At 61.2% G+C, this 20,183-nt stretch overlaps 2 protein-coding genes across 2 annotated transcripts in view; one reads left to right on the top strand and one right to left on the bottom strand.

The window, feature by feature from the left end:
- Positions 1-5,236, top strand: part of MROH2A (maestro heat-like repeat family member 2A) — a 35,455-nt gene extending 30,219 nt beyond the window's left edge. The window contains exons 36-42 of the mRNA XM_004674761.1: positions 1,384-1,541; positions 1,638-1,820; positions 2,369-2,524; positions 3,759-3,890; positions 4,404-4,506; positions 4,705-4,770; positions 5,115-5,236. Of these exons, the coding sequence (XP_004674818.1) occupies positions 1,384-1,541; positions 1,638-1,820; positions 2,369-2,524; positions 3,759-3,890; positions 4,404-4,506; positions 4,705-4,770; positions 5,115-5,236 (920 nt within the window). The remainder of the gene's footprint in view (positions 1-1,383; positions 1,542-1,637; positions 1,821-2,368; positions 2,525-3,758; positions 3,891-4,403; positions 4,507-4,704; positions 4,771-5,114) is intronic.
- Positions 5,237-5,902: 666 nt separating this feature from the next.
- On the bottom strand, positions 5,903-16,065 carry HJURP (Holliday junction recognition protein). Its single transcript, XM_004674760.2, has 8 exons — positions 16,026-16,065; positions 15,828-15,894; positions 15,357-15,412; positions 12,528-12,611; positions 11,944-12,022; positions 8,859-10,405; positions 6,900-7,028; positions 5,903-6,025 (listed from the first exon to the last, which is right to left on the bottom strand). The coding sequence occupies exons 1-8, from the start codon at positions 16,044-16,046 to the stop codon at positions 5,903-5,905; spliced, it is 2,106 nt and encodes a 701-aa protein (XP_004674817.2). The 5' UTR covers positions 16,047-16,065.
- Between the last annotated feature and the right edge of the window lie 4,118 nt (positions 16,066-20,183).

The following is a 20,183-nucleotide window of genomic DNA, read 5'->3' as shown; positions in this document are numbered from 1 at the left end:
CCCCGCAGGCACCCAGGCTCTGGGGCATCTGAGTCAAGGGTCAGGTGAGGCCCCCACGGAGGGGCGTGCTCACCACTCGTGCCCTCCGTTGTTCACATGGTTAACTCGGTCTGGCGCTGTGGGGTGGGCTGAGGCACTCCGACTGCCTGAAGCCTGCCGCCAGCCCCCGAAAGACCCTCGGACTGCCTCTGGGTCCAGCTGCCGGCAAGTTCTTGAAGGAGGGCTCTGAGCGGCCAGAGCCCGCTGGCCAGGCAGGGAGGCAGGGCCAGGGGTGTCCTCACTGGGGCCGGCTACCCTAGCCTGCAGCTGGGGCGCCAAGGGGACCTGAAGGGTCGGCGAGACGACTTTGGGAGACACGTTCCTGACTGCATGGGGACACTCCTGGCCTCGAGACGGGCCAAGCCCTGCCCCGCCTGCCACCTTCCTGCCCTGCCAGCCACTCTCGCGCTCAGAGTCCTCCTTCAAGAGCTTGCCCGCAACTGGACCCAGGGGGAGTCCAAGGACCCTTTCCCTGGGCCCCTGGATGTGGCTGGCATTCACATCACAAGCCACTTCGCTGCCAGGCTTCAGGCACCGGCCGTGTGCCTCGGCCTCACTCAGAGCCCCAGAGGGCAGCCGGATCTGGGAGAGCAGGGCTGGGGCAGGCGGAGCGCAGGGCGGGCTTATATAGGCCAGGGGGCGGGGCCAGGTCTGCTTTAGCGAATGAGGTTCTAGGGCAGCTCTGATTGGAGGAGAGTATGCCAGTCGGTGATTGGTGGAGTTGCCATCCTGGGCCTGGCCGTGGGCCTTCTCGGGTGGGCCCTCGCTGTGCTCTCTAACCCCTGGGCTCCTGGGCTGACCTGGCGCCTGCCCCTCGGCAGCCTCCCTGGTGGCGTTCGTTCGTTTTTCTTATCAGATCCAAACATCAGAGCAGTGCCGCCTTCCGTCAGTAATCAAGGAGTGGGTCTTCGATGTTGAGGTTACCAGCTCGGCAGCTTTCTTTAGGGGTGTTTCAGACACACACACACACACACACACACTCACACACACACATGCTCCCTGTTGACCCGAGGGCCCTACATTTTGAGCGTTCAGCTCCCAGATGAGGGAAACTCAAGCATTTCTGTTCAGACGCAGGAGAGGGTGGGGCGCGACGCTCGTCCTCGGCAGCAGCGGCCTCGCCGTAATTGAAGAAATGAAGGCGTGAAGGTGTCCACGTAGGTGACCCTTACGCAGGCTGCGTCACCCTCTTTACAGAAGAGACGCACGGGTTGAGGGCCAGGCTGGGGCCCCATGGCTGGCAGGGAGCACCCCTCTTGCTGACCCACGCGGCTGGCATTGAGAACCGCTGGCCCCAGCTGGTGGCAGAGCCATGGGCCTCCTCGTGGGGTAATTGTACAAGTTCTTCCTTCCAGTTCATGAGCGACCCGATTCTGTACCAGGAGAAGCTGCTGAAGCCCGCGGTGCTGCTGCTGGAGAAGGGCGTGGACCAGGAGGACGAGGTGCTGCAGGTGCTGTCCCTGCGTGCTCTCGGCAACATGGCTCTCGGCGCCCCCAAGAAGGTGCTGCCTCCCCCCACCCCGAGCCTGGGCCCCAGCTCCCCGTGGGGGCAGCTTCTGGCCCACCAGCCGGTGGCTGATGGTTGCTGGTGGCCCCAGGTGCGGCGGTACCGGGAGCTCTTACTGGACAAGTGTCTGGGCTCCCTCGGGGAGCGGGCGAGCCCCAGCGTGACCTCTGAGGCCATGGAGGCCCTGGCCAAAATCCTGGCGGAGCTCCGGGAGGGAGACATGGGCTGCTTCTTCGAGGCCATCTCGGCGCGGTGCAGGGCCCTCTTCGACAGCGTGAGTGCAGAACGGAGCCCGCTCAGCCTGGGCCTCAGCACCAGTCCCCACCCCGCCCCCCAAGGGGTGCCAGGCCCCCCTTTCTCCATGTGCTGTCCAGCACTTGTTGGGGTCTTTTGAACGTGTGCCACCCCGTGGCTGTGGGGTGGTGTGCTGGCGAGCACATCTTATCCCCCAGAGAAAGCTGTGCTCTGGAGCCAATGCGCCCGCTGGCGGGTCATGGGACCCTGTAAAAGACATTGTCACTCTGTGACCCACAGGGCGCAGCTATCTGGGGCCGCTGCTCTTCCCATTCCTTGTGGCCCTCAGGTCCTTTGGGGCCCCTGGGATGTGCTGGGTGGGTACCTGCCAGGCAGTGGGGCAGCCGGGGCAGGGTGGGCCCCAGTGGCGAGGGGCGGTCACGGATGCCAGCGTCACGCCGTCAGGGGAGGCTCCGTCCTCATGGACGGTCGGGGTGAACGACCCAGAAGGCTTTGCAGGGCCTGGCCAGGGTCACAGTGGGGTGCGGCCTTCTGAATTCAGGACTCGTGTGTCTGTCTCGGCCACAGGAGAGCGAGCTGCTGCGTTTCAAAGCCTTCGTGCTCTTTGGGAAGCTGGCGAAGAGGGTAAAAATTTCCAAGAAGCGTTTCTTCAAGGAGGAAGTGAAGAAAGCCTGGGTCCCCCTCATGCTGCACTGCCAGGACCCTTGCCCTGAGGCAGCCCAAGTGAGACACCCCTCATCTTTGTGTCCCCCAAAAGAGTAGACAGGGGTCTGCTGGCTTGCCTTGTCTTCTTGAGAGCCCAGAGGCCACAGCCAGGTCGGCTTGGGGGGAGGGGCCCTTCTAGGTCACCCCTGGCCTATGGTGGAGTCCTGGCTCTGGGACAGGGCAGGGCTCCCGGTTTCTCCGGTCACCACCTCTGCCATCTCCCTCTCCTCTGCCAGGTTCGCTGGCTTTCCGGTCACTTCGGGGCGTTATGACTTGGCCACATCTCAGCCTGTCCTGGGTCTCTCCTCGTGCCCTCCCCCCCCCCCCCGGCGGTGGGGCAGGCCAAGTGGGGGTCGGCCCACGCCAGCCTGTGTCGCGGGCCGCCCGCCTCTCCCTCCCCTGGTGGTGGGCAAGGACTGAGAGGAGGGAGGTGCTGCCATCCCCTCCTGTGTTCTGGGGTGCAGCTGGCCCCAAACGAGGGGTGCTGGCCACTCATTTGCCATAGGTGCCTTCGAGCCCAGTTCTGGGGTCACAAGGGAAGTCCCCTCAGTCCAGTTCTGTGAGGGTAGGGGGTGTCCGGGGGGCTGGGGGTGCCCTGTGCTACACCCCTGTGCTCCGGCTGATTTGCTCTCATCCCGTCTCCTTGCCTGGCGCTGCCCGGGGGACACTGGTGACCAGGGCAGGAGCGTCTGCCTGGAGGAGTCTCCTCTCACTAGCCCTCACTGCCCCATCACCCCCAGCCCTGTTGCCTTTCAGGAACATCTATGTGGACTTTGGGGAGGGCCTGATGTCACCCAGGGTGATGGGGGGAGTTTAGTATAGGGGCCACAAAGCGGGGTGCGGGGCAGAGGAGACACAGGGAGGTGGCTCAGGGCCGCAGCAGCGTTCTGATGTGGGAATAGCTTCCCCAGCCTCTCTCGGGCCCTCCAGTCTCATTCAGTACCCCCAGAAGCCAGAGGTGGGGGTCTGGCTGCTGCATGGGGAGAAGGGGGTTCACCAGGTCCAGCTCCGGGGGCAGGTCCCCGGCGGCGCTGCTGCAGACAGGGTGGTGCTGGGTGTGCCCCCCAGAGGCTGTTTTAAGAAATGCTACACAGCCTTGAGGCAGGGGAGGAAGGGTGGTCTGGGGGCCCAACCACCAGCCTCCTGTGGTGCTTCCTGAAAGGACAGCCCCAGGGCTGCTCTCTGGCTGAGCAGAGGTCAGCCCTCTTGAAGGAATCCCCCAGACCCGCCCGACGCCACCCTGTGTCCGCAGGCCTGCGCGGCCACCATGTTTCAGTGTCTGCACTTCTGGGGCTGGAGGGCCCTGGAGGGCCCGTGGAGCCCCCGTGGCACCAGCGCAGCCGAGGACCTGACGGCTTTCCAGGCAGCCCTGTGCTCCGTGCTGGTGAGGAAGCCGGGCGGCTGGTCGGGGTCCCCGCCTGGTGGCTTGGGGACCAGGGTCACGGAGCTTCACCTCCAGACGCGGAGTCGAGGGCAGAACAAGTGGAGGGCAAGTGACCCTCCCCGAGTGTCACGTTCGCCGGCAGGCGCCAGCTCAGTTAACAGTGGCGTTTATTTATCCCGGCAGTCAAGTCACTGTCACTTAAACACAGTGGAGGAAGTATAGAAATTATTCATGCAATAGTTTACATTTTGGGGAACTGTCTTCGAAGCCTGGGGGGCACGTTGCCCTTCATTTAGACGGCCGGCCCGTTTCAAACGCACCCTCCTCTGGAGGCCAGAAGGGAGGCAACGGCCCTGAAGAGCCCCACGGATGCTGTCACTGATGCGCTGTGTGACGCTGGGATAGGCACTTGCCCTCTCTGGGCAGCCCTGGCCAACCAGCTAGGAATGGGGGCGCAGACGGGCACCTCCAGGGCCTCATCTCAGGGGCTCGGCTGTCACTCGTTTCTTGCAGACTCAGAAGAAGCCCGATGTTCTCTACGGCTTCCTGCTCCAAACAGTGACGTATGTTAAGAGCAGCTTGTCCAGGATCAGAATCGCGTCTTGCAGCCTGGCAGGTGCGGGGCGCAGGCGTTGGCAGAGGCAGGAGCTGCTGGGGGGCGGGGCCATGGCGGAACAGCACCCGCGGTCAGTCGCTCCCACCGGCCCCCTCACCCCCCAGCGCCCAGCTGCCCGAGCCCAGGCGGTCCTCGCGTCGGTCCGGCCGAGCCCCCGCCCCCACGGTCGGGGGTGACAGGCTGCCCGGGCTGTTTCAGGGGTCATTCTGAAGCACATGTCCGCGCATTATCTGAGGAGGCTGGACCTGCCGGAGCTGCGGAACTGTGCGTGCGCGGCAGCCCGGGGACCCCGGCGCGGCCTCGGGCACAGACAGAGGGCGGTCTGTGGGGGGCTCCCAGGGAGACGCTCCTTGGCGGGGGAGCCCTGTCCTCCCTGTGCTGCCTGCCCCTCGCCCGGATTCCTTCCGAGGGCCCACACAGCCTTCTGTGGGCCCAGGGCTGGGTGATGTGCGAGCATGCAGCGCCCTCTGCTGGTGACAGGAGTGAGGCGTTTGGGGGCCGGGTGGGGTCTGCAGCGCCCCCAGTCCCTGGGCCCACAGAGGCCTCCTGGCTTCCAGCAGCGTGTGGGGCGCAGGGGTCCTGATTCTCGCCTGTTTGCTCGCTCCCAGCTCTCCAGGAGCTGCAGCTGGACTCGGACCCCGGCGTCCGGAGGGCAGCCCTGGACACTCTCAAAGTCTTGGATACCTGTAGTCAGCTGTGGCTTTTGGCTTCAGCGGAGGGAGCTTCCTAGGTGGCCAGGATGCCGCCGCAGTGCTAGTGCTTTTAAGAGACTTTGTATGAAGGCCTTGTTCTAAAGGAGAGACTGCCCCTTTCCATCCTTCACTTGAAATAAACCTCCTTTGCCACACAGAGTGCAGATTCCTGACCCTCACGGCCATGCCGGCTCCTTAGAGCCAGGACAGTGGACGGAGGACTCTGGCCCACAGGTGGTGTTTGTCCCGCTTGCCCAGGGGTGTGGGTATCACACAGCCTCTTGGCCAAGACAGGAGTCTCCTTCGTCCCCTCTAGCATTTCGGTCCTCCCAGCTGACCGCAGGGTCTTCCAGCCTGGAGGCACCCAGGAGAGCTTCCGGGAGGAAGTGACAAGATACCAGGTCTGCCCCACCCTTCCCAGCCTGGTGGCCTGGAGTCATTAGAGCCCGCGTGGATGTTCCGGGGCAGCCTGGAGGCTCAAGAAGAAACAGGCAGAGGGAGAAGAAACAGGAAATCTCCCCACGCAGACTACCTGCCGGCTAGCTAGGTGAAAGCTGGGACTGCAGACCCTTCCCCTCACTGGGCCGCAGGGGGAGGGCTGCAGAGCTGGCAGGGAGCCAGCCAGCTCTGCCCGGAGCCGGCCACTGCTTCGGGCTCCCGGGGTTGGAGAAGCTGTTTCTGCCAAGCCACGGAGAGCGTTGCAGCTAACGAACGCGCTTGGCCACCACAGGCTCGCGGGAGGCCTGGGCCGCTCGTGCAAGGACAAGGGTGGGTGTCTGGTTCCCTGACGCCACACGCAGCATTTCCAGGTGGTTTATGGACCGAACCTGGAAAGCAAAAATGCGAGAGTAATTCTGATCTTTTAGGCGGGCTAACTTTTTAAAAAAAATAACAGCAGACCCCCAGAAAAAAGGGATAAATCCACCTGTGAAACATGTAAGTTCGGTATCGTAAAATGCCAGTGAAGTGCCAGATTGCAGGTAGAGGTACCTGGCATTGGAAACCCACGTCAGCAGCAGGCAAGCAGATAGAGCACCCTGCACCCCAGGAAGGCACGAGCCCTGACGCACGAGCACCCACCAAAGGCGCCCACAGGCGGTGGTGACGTGGGACACGGGCCTCATCTCGCTGGTGAGAGGCAGAACGGACTAGCGGCTGGCAAAGCCATCAGGAAAGAGCCGGGGGAGTGGAAGGCACGGCCAGCCCGGCACACCCGCTGAGGGGGCGAGGCCCGCTGGTCGTGCTCAGCGGCAGACACCGGGCGGGCCACGGAGCAGACCAGGCGCCCGGCGCACCAAACTGCCTCCCTCATGCGCGCACGGAATGGCTTACCTGGAAGTGGACGTGGAACATTCCGTAGCGTGTACTAGCAGACCCGAGCTGGCCAAGACGCTTGCCTGGTGCCTTCACCCTCGCTTCCCACACAGAACGCCCAACCCTGGCTGCCAGCCCCTGGCCACAGGGCCCAGCCCGGCCGGAAGCCTCAGCACAGGGTGGCTGGGATGGGGGCGCGGCACGTGCTGGTTGGGGCAGCGGTTTAGGCAAGGCTGATGGGGCCATGGTTTCCCTGATACAAGAACAGGTCGTGCTCTTGGGAAGAATCCCGGGGTCTCTCTGGCCCTGGCACAGCTGAGCCAGCCGTCCCCGCCAGCCAACGCCGAGGGGACATGGGCCTGCAGGGACAGGCAGCAGGCCCCTCACCACCAGGCCTGGGCTGGACATGCCCCGGCCTGTGATGGCGCAGGAGATGCCCTCAACAGAGCCCAGCTCCCTGGGGTCACCCGGCAGCCTCCGGCACCCGGAGAGGTTTCTGTTGCCCAAGTGCTGGGCCTGAGGTTGTCAGGGCAGCTGAGCAAATACACAAGGGGGTATGGTTGCGGCTCTAAGATGTGGGGGTGTCACCCTGTGTCATGACAGGGCTAGGGGTGGTGGGTAACCTAATCCTGCCTCTGCCCTGTCACTTAAAACAAAAAACCCCACACCCCCTGGCAAGATAATAACTACTTACCCAGGTCCCGGGTTTGTCACTGGCCTGCTACCTGGTAGTTCATAAAAAGCCCCCTGCTGTCCTACCAGGTGGTGGACGGCCACGGGGCCCCCAGGGACCGTCCACACCACATGTACACCTAAACCTGCCAGGCGGGCTTTGCACGCGTGAGCTTGGCCCGGGCGTCACCCTCGTGCGGAAGGGCCGGTGCCCGGCCTGACCGGCAGCTGTACAACCGGTCTCCCTCCCTGGGCGCATGGTGGGGCTCCGGGGCCTCGGCGGGGGAGACCCCTCGGACACCGCCACATTTACAGGGGCACAGGAATGCTGGCACCTGGAGGCCGCAGGGACACGTCTTACTCGAGCAACTTTATTCAGTTAATTCCTACACTGAGGATGCAGCAGAAGCGAGTTCATTGCCATCTGCGCCGAAGTGAAGCAAGTTCTCATGACGCTCGAAATTAAAAACGAGAGAGGTGAGGGAGGGCCATGGACACGCTGCAAGTAACTTGGCTGCAGTGTTCCGCTGTGAGTTTTTCCAATGCAAGGTCACTTTTCTGTTCCTTCTTGAAAGGTGTGTGGCTCTCTCCTCTGGGGGAAAGAGAGAGAAAATGATTTCAGTCAGATTTCACCACAGGTGTTACGTGGTGGTTTAAGATGAAACCGCGGAAGGCCCCCGGGTGGCCGTGAGGCCTCACCCACTCCAGGGGAGCGAGCGCACTCTGGGGGAGGCGTGGGGCTGGCTGGGAGCGCGAGGCACCAGCAGGAGGGAGCGCGGGCAGGAGGCCGAGGCGGGCACCAGGGCGGCGGGCCGGGAGCGGTGCGGTCCCGGTGCCAGGGCAGGAGCCCCGGGGGCTTTGGGGCTCAGCCGCTTTGGTGAAGGGGGTCCCCTTTCAACTAATAGGGGAGCCCCGAGGAGGGCTGGCGGAGCACACAGACAGGCGGGCATTCGAGAAGCATCTGCCATAGCACGTGGTGGTGCCCCCCAGGGCCCTGTGGTGACCCTAGTCTGGTGGTCTGGTCGGTGGCCCGGAGCACTGTGCCCCCGCCAGAAGGGGGAGCAGGGCCCTTGGGGCGGGAGCGAGCCAGCCGGCCAGAGGGGGGGGTCTGCCGGGGGCTGGAGCTGGGTCTGGCTCCCTGCTTCCTCCTCGGCCAAGTCCGGTGTCCCTGCAGCCCTGGGCCCAGGAGGGGCGCGGCCCGTCACCCTGGCCTGTGGCCTGCTGCTGGCTGGCTCTCGGAGGTGCTGGGCGTGGAAATGGATTAGCCGAAGCAAAGCCTGGTGTTTCTGGCATTAAGTGCTGTGCACAGACGGATGGTACCAGTGGGGGCAGGCACGGATGACCCCCATAACTGGAGCTCAGCAGGGAGCCTGGGGCTCTCGGGGGCTCTGTCCCGCTGTGGAGGCCGGGCGACAGGTCAGTTGTGCCTAACGGCCGTTTCCTGAGGGTGAGCAGCGGAGCCTGGCGAGGGGCTGGGCGAGGGCAGTGAGCGCACGCTCAGGGAGGCGGCCAGGAGCCCCCGAAGGCCTTCCCCGCAGCGCCACCGGCGACAACCCTCAGCTGCACCTGTGCGGCTCACACGGCACAGGGCTCGCCGCAGCGGCTGACTTTAGAGGAAGGCGGGGGTTTGGGAGCCTTTGGAACGCCACACTCACCTGACAGGCGGGGACCTACCTTTGTTTCCTCGCCGCCGGGCTCTGAGGAGGTGCCCGCCTTCCTGGGTCGCGGGACGGCCCCGCTCGCCACTCGCCAGGAGTCCGGGGCCTCCGCCCAGCGGCCACACACCTGGGGGTCCGACAGCCGGCGTCGTTTCGCAGGGCACGGAGGGCGTCCCTGGGCATCGGTCACGAACCACGTGGAGGGCTGCACCTCGATGGGGCCCGGGCACAGCGGGCCCTTCAGGCTCCACCAGGCGGGGGCCCGCTTTCGGGGCTCCGGGGAGCCAGAGCCAGGGCCTGACTCCGCAGGGGCGCCTTCCTGCTGGTACTGGACGTGCATCCTTGCTTCACCTGCACACCTCCCTGGCCTCGGAGGCGCCTCTGTGCCCTCTGGCAATTCTGCTCGATACTTCTCATGAAGTTGGTCAAACTTTTCCTTAATCTCATTGTAACGAGCCCTCCGGTCGCCAGGCTGCGGCCTCGGCAGTGAGAGCGCTTTGCTGGGCGACGCCAACATCCTGAACCGCCACAGGTGGCTGCCTTGAGGGTCAGAGGAGTGCCTCGAGTGGCCGGGGCCCCGCGCGGTGCCCGGGCTGGCCGGCGAGGGGGCCGCGTCCCTGATGGGCCGGCCTCCACCCACTCCCACTGGCCCTTCGCCCAGGTTCCCGAAAACCCGACATAACCTCTTTGCTGTTGTTTTCCCGGGGGCTGTGCCGGACTGCTGGGTCCCTAGGCTACGGGAGGACACCGGGCTCTCGGGGCCACCTCGGGGCATGTCCACTGCTGGGGAGGCCGGGGGGAGAGCCCGGCCGGGCTGGTTCCCAGGACTCCGGCAAAATTCCCGATGAAGCTTCTCGAATTTGACCTTGATCTCCCTGCAATGACTTCTTCCCTCACCCGGGATTCTTGGTCTGGAAACCACTTTTACTGGAGAAATTAACCACTTCAACGTCATGAATCTGTTCTCCTGATCCAGACGCCGCCTGTCCCCGAACTCCAGGAAAGTCCAGGAGGAGTACACCTGGGACGGCCCGGTCGGAGCGCTCCCGTCTGCGCCTGCCGGCTGGCTGGGCCGGCACGCCTGGAGAGCAGCGCTCCCTGGCCTTGGGGCTCTCCGGGGGCCGGGCGGGGCCGGCAGGTTCCCGCGGTCTCTCAGGGCTCCCCGTCCTGCCCCTGGCTCGGACGGGGGCGATGGTGTCTCCCGAGGGCGCTTCCCGGCATGCCTGCCTCCCCGGCAGACCGTCCTTTTGAGCCTGAGCCGGCACCTGCACCTCCTCCTGGAGCCCCAGTTCTGCAGGGCGAACGTCTTGGTGGAGATGACGCAGGACGGCCGCGCGGCCAGCAGGCGGCTCATGGAGTGCAGCATGCCCGCGTACAGGTCGCTGAGCGTGGCGTTGCAGACGTCGGCCGCGCAGCCCTGGCCGCTCACGAAGCCGTCGCCGCCAACCACTTCCAGGGAGGGACTGCCAGTCCGAGGCGCGACGGCCATGCCTGCTGCGCAGGGCCGGGAGGGCTGGCCCGCTCCGGGAGAGGAAGCCCGCTGCATCGGGCCCTCCCGGCGTCCTGAGGAAACACACAGGCAAGGGCTTACCGTTCACATCGCCCATGCGAAGATCATGAAAGGGAGACGGGGGCGTGTCTATAAGGGCTTTTTAAATGTAGTACAAAAAGATAAAAAACCACCACAAAAACCCTGCAAACATTTGAAATAGACCTTCCTCAGAGATTTCTCTCCAGCATCAAAATCAAGCTGCTGCCGGCATCTGACCTTCAAAAATTTCCCTTGGAGATGGGTGCTTCTCAAAGGCCAGAGACCAGAGAATGACGACACTGTTTGGCCAGGGGTGCGTGGGGGGGGGAAGGGAGACTCCTGAATGTGCCGCTTTAGACGGCTTTGACGGCTCCCTCCTGCTAAGTGTGTTACTTAATGAAAGAAGTGAAAGGAAGCCAGCAGGGGTAGGGGCGGTGCGTGCAGACACAGCGAAAGGATGAGCCTGTTTGCTGGCAAGAGCTGTGTCCAGAAAACAGTATCCAAGTAGCCCTGCACAGCAGACGCCAGGCAGCTGAGACAGAGAGCCGCTTGGAGACCTTCTTCCAAAGTCCCGGGCAGGGAGGGACGGAGGCCCGATTCTGAAGCCACCCTGGACTGCTTGACCGACGTGCCATGGGCCGGGTGAGCTGTCTCCCTCGCCGGTGGTGACAACCGGCATGGGGAGAGCGACTGCGGCGGGTGAGGGAGGTGTGGAAGGGGGCGCCCCCGCCCGAACTGGGAACTCCTGAGCATCGAGCTAAAGGCTGGCATGGATTCGACATGTGAGCTAAAATTAAGTTGTAAGTTCTTGCTGATCCCAGGAAAGCCAAAACATAAATGTGTGGGGATGTCAAGAGAGAAAACGGAGGGAAGATGGCTGACGGAGACACGCAGGACCAGAACACCCAGCACCCCCACAGCCATGGTCGAGACCGAGGGACAGAGGCCACTGGGGGAGGTGCCCCAGGGACAGAGGCCGGCATCTGAACACGCAAACACAACAGCTACAAAGCATTTTGCCAAAAATGCCGGATGTGAACTTGACCACGGGCAGTCGGATGAGTTCAGGTCAGCGCAAAACCGCCGGCCAGGACCCTCAGGAAAGCTTCCGGACGGAGCTGACTCGTCTGAGGGGCAGTGGGGTGTGGGGGGCTCCGGGGACCCTGCCTGTCAAACCACCAAGGAGGCCGCCACGCAGGGCTCCCTGGGAACGCTGCCCACCGGCCCCCCGGGGGGGTCCGCCAGCCCCAGCGCCGACACAAGAGGACGAAGCTCCGGGGGGGCCCCGAGCAGTCGGGGTGGGGCGCGAAGAAACGCAGCCTGCGACTGGGCCTGCGACAGCGGCGGAGGCGGCTTGCTGAGGCGTCAGAGGTGCGGCACGCTGAGCAGCGGGCCAGCGGGCCGGCCCAGGCCAGAAGCCCGCGGAGGAAGGCAGTTTGCTCTCGACGCCTTGATGATGCACCTCTGACCCCGGCTGCCCTAGCAGCTGACTGAACCCGCACGCAAATGGCACCCCGTGGGGGAGGGGCAGCTTTCCGGGGGCCAGCGGGGGTCCTTCTGTCACACTCACCATGGGGTGGCCCAGCCGGGGAGGCCGGGGCGGGGACCAGGGACGCGGGCTCGCCGGCGTCATCTCCGTCACCGGGGCGCTGGAATCACAGCAAAGGCTCCGTGTACAACTCATAGCTCTAGCGATTTGCTCCAAAGACGGCCTGTCCTAGGAGCGACGCCAGGACCTGGGGGGGCCGGGTCCTCACTGGGCCCCCTTTTGCTTCTGGCAAGGCTGGGCAGCTGCTGTGGTGGGAGCTGGCGGCCCAGCCGCCCGGGCCAGCACCCTGCCCTCACGGGGCTCCCGGCAGCACGACTACCCGGCAGCCGAACAGGACCCTGCACCCTGCCAGCCTGGTCTCCGGGGGGTGCAGCCAGGGGCCTCCCTGATGGTGCAGCTGAAAACCCTTCTATCCTCAGCCTCTGCGAGCTGCCCCACATCACCCAGCACCGCGAGTTCCCCAATGGGGGTGGCGAGCAGCCCCGGGGCCTTTTCTCTGGGCTGCTGCGGCCCGTGAAGTGGTGGGAGGCCCCCGACAGGCGGTCTCGGCAGCGGCCTCCGGCAGGATCTTACTAGGAAAAGGCAAACTCTGGGGCAGAATTTACCTCCTCATCCGGCAGCAGGGCATCCACCTGGGTCAAGTATTTCCTTCTCAGCTCGTCCTCCAAAGGAGGCGGAGGCTCTGCGGGCTGAGCAGAAAGGGGGTCAGCGTGGAAGCACGTCGGCGGGGCGGCCCGGCCGGGCGAACCACACCAGCCCCACTGGAAGGCGCCCTCACCTCGGGCAGCGCCTAGGGGTCCAGCCCTCTGCTGAGGCCTGCCCAAACCTGATCCGGGGACTCCAAAGTGAAAAGATACCTCCCCCAAAAAACACCCTAAGGCTCAAGCCACCAGATGCGTCAGCACAGCGGGGGTGGCGCCACGCGGCCCGCACTGCCAACACAGGGGCTCCAGCCGCCTGACTGCCTCCCACTGGGTATCGCCCTGTGCTCTGCACCTGTGGGCTGTGCCAGGGGGTGGGGCGCAGACAGGGCCCACACTCAGCTCTTTAAAGCTGGGGCGCCTGCCTCTTCCTTGCTGCCGCCCTGCAGGAGGCATCAGCGGGCAGCACCTCCCTTCCCTGGGGTACCCCCTTATCCAGGGAGACAGGTGGCTGCAGGTGGAGGGGTGAGCTCCCAGTGATAGAGACCATGGGCAGCAGGAAGTCCAGTGGCGACCTGACCGGCGGGGGTTGCCATAGCACATGGGGTGCTCCAGGGGTGGAGACAGGGTGACACTCTCCTACGGGCGCCGGCGGACCGCAGGGCACTGGAGGGTGGCAGGGAGGAGCGGCTGGGACACTCCCCACGACCTGCCTCTATAGGGAAGCCTGGCGGGGACCCACTCCCAGCGCCGGGGCCCACAGGCGAAGGGCCTCTGGGCCAGCTCGCCCTCAGACATCCCTGACAGTCAGAGTTCAGCAAAGCAGGGTCTGGCAGACGGCTGGCTGGGAATCACGGCGGGCGAAGAAGGGAAGAGCAGGATGGAAGGGGGCTTGGAGGGAGGGCAAAGTTGTGCCCGCCAGCCCACCCCACCCCACTGGCAGGACTCACCACCCAGGCTCCAGCAACCACATCCTCCTCGAACAAGGTGGTACAGTCGTCGCTGCTTCCTGGGCCTGCGAGTGGAAGGGCGCGCTCCGTCACGAGCGTCAGGAAGGGCACGTTTCTGCACCCCCAGTCCCCAGGCGCCTGCCTGCCCGTGTGCTGTCTGTGAGGGCACAGTCGGGTGACTGTCCCAGAGCCTCTGGCTGGGCACGGGCCTCGGTGACAGGGAGAAGCAGCTTTTCACCATCCCCGGCTGCCCCGGACCATGGACGCTAGAGCCTCCTGCGAGGGGGGAGCCCCGGGGCTGGCCCCAGGGCGGGCAAGGAGGCCCAGGAGAACCGCCAGCACTTCTGCAGAAGTCAGCGGCTCACAGTGATGCCCTAGAGGGCAACTCTTCAGTCTAATTAAAAACAAACTTTCTAGTAAAAATAAAAAGAAACAAAAAACCCCACAAGCCAAGACCACGACCCCAAAGAGCTCACAGGGAAATAACCAGCGTGTGCAGACATTCCACGCAGCGTGACAATGGGGAGCCCACACTTGAAGTGGAGACTGGCGGGGCTGACCCCAGCGCTGTCCTCTGGCCTGGACACTCACCCTCTCTCCTGCATGTGCCAGGTGCGGGCAGGTGGCTGCTGGCTGAGGTGCTCGTGGGGCCACCTCCCCTGCTGACCGTCTCCTCAGGGGAGTCCTTGAAAAGCAGGAGTCGACAGACAAGGGGTTTTAGTAGGACGCCCTACAGCACCCCCTCAGCTCCGGGGGAGGGCAGGTGTGGCACCTGACTGCAGCGCCTTTGGCATAAAAGGCCTCGAAGCCCCTAGACGACAGAGCCAGGCCCTCCCCCAGTCACGCCAAGGGCGGCACTTCACAAGGCACCCGGAGGCCAGTCCTGGAGCGGGACGAGCAGGGCCCCGGCAGGAGTGGAATGGCCCACTCGGCCCACGTTAAACAGGACAAACTGTCACGGGATCGCCAGGGACAATCCCTGGGGCCTCTGGTTGTATCTTAACCATGTGCTGGCCTCTTGGACTTGAGGCCCAATTTCCTTCCAAAGCTTCAGCAGCACCGAGGAGCCAGGTAACGCCTTAACTGGGCAGGAGCGGTCAGCGGTCCTGGCCAGGTTCTCACTGACAGGCAGCCAGGGCCCTTGTGCTGTCTGTGGCCTCCCACCGGCTACAGTGTCCTGACAGCCGTTACCACCCCTACAGGCTGGCATTGGTCTGGCATCAGTGCAGTTGAAGACTGAGACACCAGGCTGGCTAATGTTTCAGAAGCCCTCACCCTATGATCTTGCTCCTGCAGGGGTGCCCTGGGGCATCCTCTCTAAGGGTTAGGAGTTTGGGGCTGCTGCACCACGAAGCATTGGCTTCCTGCCTGGAGAACACTCTGCCTCACCTCAGTGGCAGGATCACCTGGGCCGGCAGGCAGGTGGACCTGGAGTAACTTGCTGCTTGGTGAACTGTGGCTGAACTTGGTTTGAGAACTGGTGGGGGCGGGGGGCAAGTCAATCCCACATCTCTGACTGGCAGCTCTGCAAGCTTGCAGCCATACAGAAGTGGGGAGCTGGGGAGGGCCACCCCATTGGCCCAGCCTGACATGTGGGGCCCAGGAGTCAGCCCCAGCCTGTGGCAGGGTAAAAACAGGGTGGGAAGGCCTTAAGCGGCATTCAGCTGCTCCCACATTTGATAAGCAACAGAAGAAATATTCCTTAAATCCTTAAGGACAGGAAAAGGGTGAGCAAACCCACAGAAGAGCTGCCCAGGTGGCGTCTGGGGGGTCCTGGCAGTCACAGCTCACACACCTTATTCACATGCCTATTTCTCCACGCAAGACACCTGACATCACATACCTGGACTTGTGCTTTGCTTTTTTCCTTCACTAGTCTTCCACCCCAAATCCTCAAGCCTGTGGAAAGAAAAATCAGGCCATGCGAGTAACTTGGAACACATTTTCTGTCCCAGTTGCGCTCAAAGGAGGCGCAAGAGATGAGTGGGGGCAGGGGACCCCGGCCCAGGCCCAAGTAGGAGCCTTCTGAGGCTGGCCCAGAGCACAGGCATCTGGCCTGTGACTTGCTTTCATTAATATTAAATAATGAGCAGTAATAAGGCTGAAAGGGAGGAACTGACCTCACCCAGTGCAAACTTCTCAGCCACTCACTGAAAAGAACCCCTAGTTTTTTACGTGGGTTCCTAACATCAACCACTAAACAGAAGACACCACGGCATTCATGACAGCAACTCTACACATGAGGGGGCCCCACGGCATTCATGAGTTACCCTACACATTGGGCGGGGGAGGGGTCGGAAGGGGGCGACCGTACCCTGCGGCGTCTCATAGGTCAGCGTGGACATCTGCACCAGCGGCGCGTCCTCGAAGGCCTGATTGTACTGCGGGGGAGGAGGGGGCGTCGGAGAGGTCCCAGATCTCAGGCGCCCCGAGCCCAGCGCCAGGAGGCCGGGGGTATACCCGGCCCCCCTGCCACCCCGCCCGTGGCCCCGCCCGCCGGTGCGGGCCGCACCTTCTCTATCAGTTGCTGCATGCGCCTCTGGAAGCGGCGCCGGCTGTCCCCGAGCTTCCGCAGTAGCAGGTCGTCGCCCCAAACTGCGGGCTCCATGGCGACTTAGACCCAGGAGACAGCGCTCGGTCCCGCTGCCAGATTCAAATAGGTCCGCCCGCCCTTCCGCCCGCCCCTCAGGCTTCCCATTGGCCGGCGTGAGAAAGCGCGCCCTGATTGGGCCTTTTAAAAACGTTGACGCATTTTTTTTCTCCCTGCCAATCCTCGCCAGGGTTTCATGCCCCGCCCCTCCCGATCCGTCACGTTCGCGGCGGTAGGCAGCGCGTCTTTATGCGCATGCGCGTGGCGCAGGCGGGGCGGAGCGCGCGTGCGCACGGCGCTGGCGGGGCGGGGCGCGCGTGGGTTCCTGTCGCTCCCCTTGCGCACCAAGGTGTGCCCCAGGTGTCCTCGCGGGTGGCTTCAAGGTTTCTAGGTGGGCTTCCTCTGCTACCTGCCTGGGGGCCAAAGGTACCCCGCAAGTCACCAACACGGAAGAAGGTGGGGAAAGCGAACATTTCGAAAGACAGACCCGAAATGCCACGGACGGCGGGGGCTTCAGCCACGCCCCCCCCCCCATCTGTGGGCGCTTGCTCGGCCCCTTTAGGGGGGTCCTTCCGAACGGCTATTTTCGATTTCATAATGTACACGTACTGAAGTGCTGATGTGCTCACCAAGTGGTGGTTAAAAGCTTCGCGTGCCACTAGGTAGTTCTCTGGGGGGGGGGTGGTCACTTCACCTCTGTTCAGCCTGCACCCCGACCCTACCGGGCCACGGACGGAATGGGGAAAAAGTGGGGGAGAGAACTTAAGGGTTCAGGCGGTGTCAGTGTGCAGGAGACATTCTGATGGACTCGAACATGAGCCAGCCAGGCCCGCCACCAGGGCCAGGCCGCCGGGGGTGGGAGTGTTGTGGGGGGCTGCACGCAGGGCATAGTCCGACACGCCTGGTGAGCGATTCTACCTCTGCACCCATGGAATCTGGAGGCGACCTGCAAGCTGCTCCCACCCACGCGCCTGGATGGAAGGACACCCCTGAAGCCACACCCGAGCTGTGTCCCCACCTGCTCCTGGGAGAACCCGCCTGCAGCAAGGGCCTTAAGGGCCTAAGCTCTCATCTGTGGCTGTTGGGTGTTCACACACTTCCTTCCGTGGGGAGCGCTGATGTTCGATGTGTTTCTTTGTTCGGTTGTTTTCAAACTTTGAACTCCGAGTGTTTAGAGACTCCATACTGAACACTGATGCACGGAAAACGACTCAAAGAGGCGAGCAGCGGCTTCCCCTCAGCCCCGCCAGCAAACTATAGGCCCAGCGTTGGGTCTCCCGGACAGACGCCATCTGCTGCAGGGGAAGGAGCAGAGTTACCCCACCCAGTAGCACCAGCTGCGTAAGGGGGTGCTGGTTTTTTTTTTTTTAAAGATTTATTTATTTATGCATACAGAGTTGGGGTATAGGCCAGAGATGCAGAGGGTGAGAGGATTCACCAGAGACAGAGCGGGGAGCAGAACAGGCAGATCGACTAAGTACACTGCTGAGGGGAGCAGTGGGCGGGACAGGAGAGGTCTGCCGCGCCATGTGGATCACCTCCGGGGCAGGCGGGAATCGAACTCATGAGGAACTGGTTTCAGCTTCTTTGTGCAGTGCTTTAACCCGCTGCGCCACCAGGGAGGGCCGGGTGCTGGTTTTTGTTCTGGGGAGTGCATCTGCGTCTGGCTGTGATAATTCACTTTCCAAACTGAATTTTTCTTATTTCCGAATAAGCCGATTTTATAGGTGAAAGGAGTGATCGCTTTGGGTGTGACGTCAAGGAGACCTTGGATATAGTTTTCCTTCTCTTAAATCTTGGACACCTTTGTCTTCTAGGATTCTCCAGAGAGCCCAGTAGTGCCCCCCTTAAAAACTACCTTTCCTAATGTTGGTCCCATTTCTAGACCACTCCTAGGTTTCAGGGATCCTCCGACCTGGCCTCACCAACTGTCCGGCAGGCTGCAGGAGGAAAATTTCTCAATCTCAAGGTTGTGCCTGTAGCTGATAGCCCAAAACCATGGACTGAGGCCAGTGGCCTCCGAGTCAAAGAGCTGGACTGGCCCTGTCCTGCCGCTGGTCTGCTCTCCCTGTTTGCCTTTCCCATCTGCAGAGGAAGGAGGAGCCCAGCAAGCTGCTCAGGTTTGATTCCATTCCCTGTAACCCCTCCACTCGCTTCGGCAACCGCAGAAGCCTAGGCCCGCAACGCAAACGCCTCCCCAGCCCACCCCAGCCCCACGCAAGAGGGAGGGGCCGCGAGCTGCTCCTTCCCCTGCGGCTTAATGGCTGGGCTTAGCCTCTGGGGCCTCACAGGTTTTCCACCTGAGGCAGAGATGGGATGCTTAGCCCTGGAGAGGGATCTCGCCAGCGGCTGCGTCTTACAGCGCCCTCTGTTGGCCCGGCCAGTAATTTCAATCCTTGAAGGGCTGTTAGGATTAAGTGCAAGGGAAATCATTCTCCTTGCAGTGATTTCATGTCTGTGGCCATAGGTGCACCTGGCTGTTGCTTCAGATGTCATTGGTGTAGATTTATTCTGCACGGAGGTGACTTGTACAGTATTCTATGCTGGAAAGTTGTGGAAACCTCACTACCTGTCTGTATTTGGAAAAACATAGCTTTTCACTGTTACGGCGTTGACATAAAGCTGCTATGTAACAGCGGGAACATCAGTCCGATCTGAATCAACCCTAAGCATCATAGCTCAGCCGTTCGCTGCCAAAGAGAGGGCTCACTCTCTTCTGGAGTTTCTGGGGCGCCACTGAAATAGATGAAGAACAAACCGACTTTCCAAAAGGTGTAAGTTAAAGCTCATAAAATGTGTTTGTTCTCTGATTTAATGAGTCATCTTTTAAAATCTCTCCTAAGTAATCAAGAATGTTGGCAAGAATTTTGCTGCAGGATTTTTAGTGATGCACTTTTGAGAAGCCAGGTTGAGTGAAGTCTGGTTGAGTGGCCAGTAATGACAAAATCAAAGAATGTATTTATTACCATCTAAAATGCAACCTTTTGGGGGGTGTTGTAAACATATGAATTATCTACCTGTATTTTAAATATAAACATTACATGTTTTAAAAAGTCGAGTATGTATATATCAAAATGTTTCCAGTGCAATCTCTGGATGATGCCTTTATGGCTTATTTTTAATACAAATAATATTTAATATTATTTTCTAATATAATAACTTATAATGCAACAATAAATACAATAATAAATATTTATAGAATAAATACTATAATACTATACAACTCATTTAATATTCAGCATATACATATTTATTATAAATAGTGTTAAAATGTTTTGTTGCATCTTCTAGAATGAATATGTGCTCTGCCATTACACGCATGCAGGACTAATGAAAAGCAGAGTAAAAGCAATCATTTTTTACCTTGGCCTTACAAAATTAGAGACCGTTTATCCAAATAAGACATAAGACCCCAATAATCTAAAACTGCAGCTGAAACAATATAGAACTGACGGCAACACCCTGCTGGTTTTGTGACAGCTGCAGCATCCAGCTGAGATTACTTCAAGAGCTCTCACCTGAACCTTCCAGAGCACCCTCAGGCCAACAGAGGGACTCACTGGGCTCCTGCTGGCCAAACTCCATGCATCATATCTGCTGCAGTCCGTCAGCCTCAATGGAGACCTGAGCGCAGATTAGTTTCCTTGGGTCCCCATTGCTGAGTTTACTTTGGTGTCCTGGGATTTATCACTAAAGAGGATTTTGTTAAAAGTAATTAGATTCCGATTTTTGTACAAGATCATTAGGCCTCTAGGTTTGCTGATGAAACTTTCAGAAAGTATCTTGGCTTATTCTCCTGCTGTCTGTTTTGTTAGTGTGTGTGCTTGTGTCGATGCACATGGAATTTTCTTTCCATTGTCCTTGTTTTGACTTGGATTGCCTTGTACCTGTTATTGCATAAGGGAGTGTTTGATAAGAAACATGGACATATAAGTTGATTGTTCTCTGCTCCAGTCCAATTCAGTCTCGAAGACAAATGATTGGAGGCCATTCGAATGGTGAACAATTTGTGAAAATGCAGTGAGTTAAACTTAGCCTTTGAAACCTACGTGCTGTCTCTGGCCGTCTGGTCAATGTGTG

Source organism: Condylura cristata, unplaced genomic scaffold, assembly GCF_000260355.1.
Source record: "Condylura cristata isolate star-nosed mole 26May11 unplaced genomic scaffold, ConCri1.0 scaffold00002, whole genome shotgun sequence".
Lineage (NCBI taxonomy): Eukaryota > Metazoa > Chordata > Mammalia > Eulipotyphla > Talpidae > Condylura > Condylura cristata.
The sequence above is the reverse complement of the archived record's forward strand: the minus strand, read 5'-3'. Positions and strand labels throughout refer to the sequence as shown.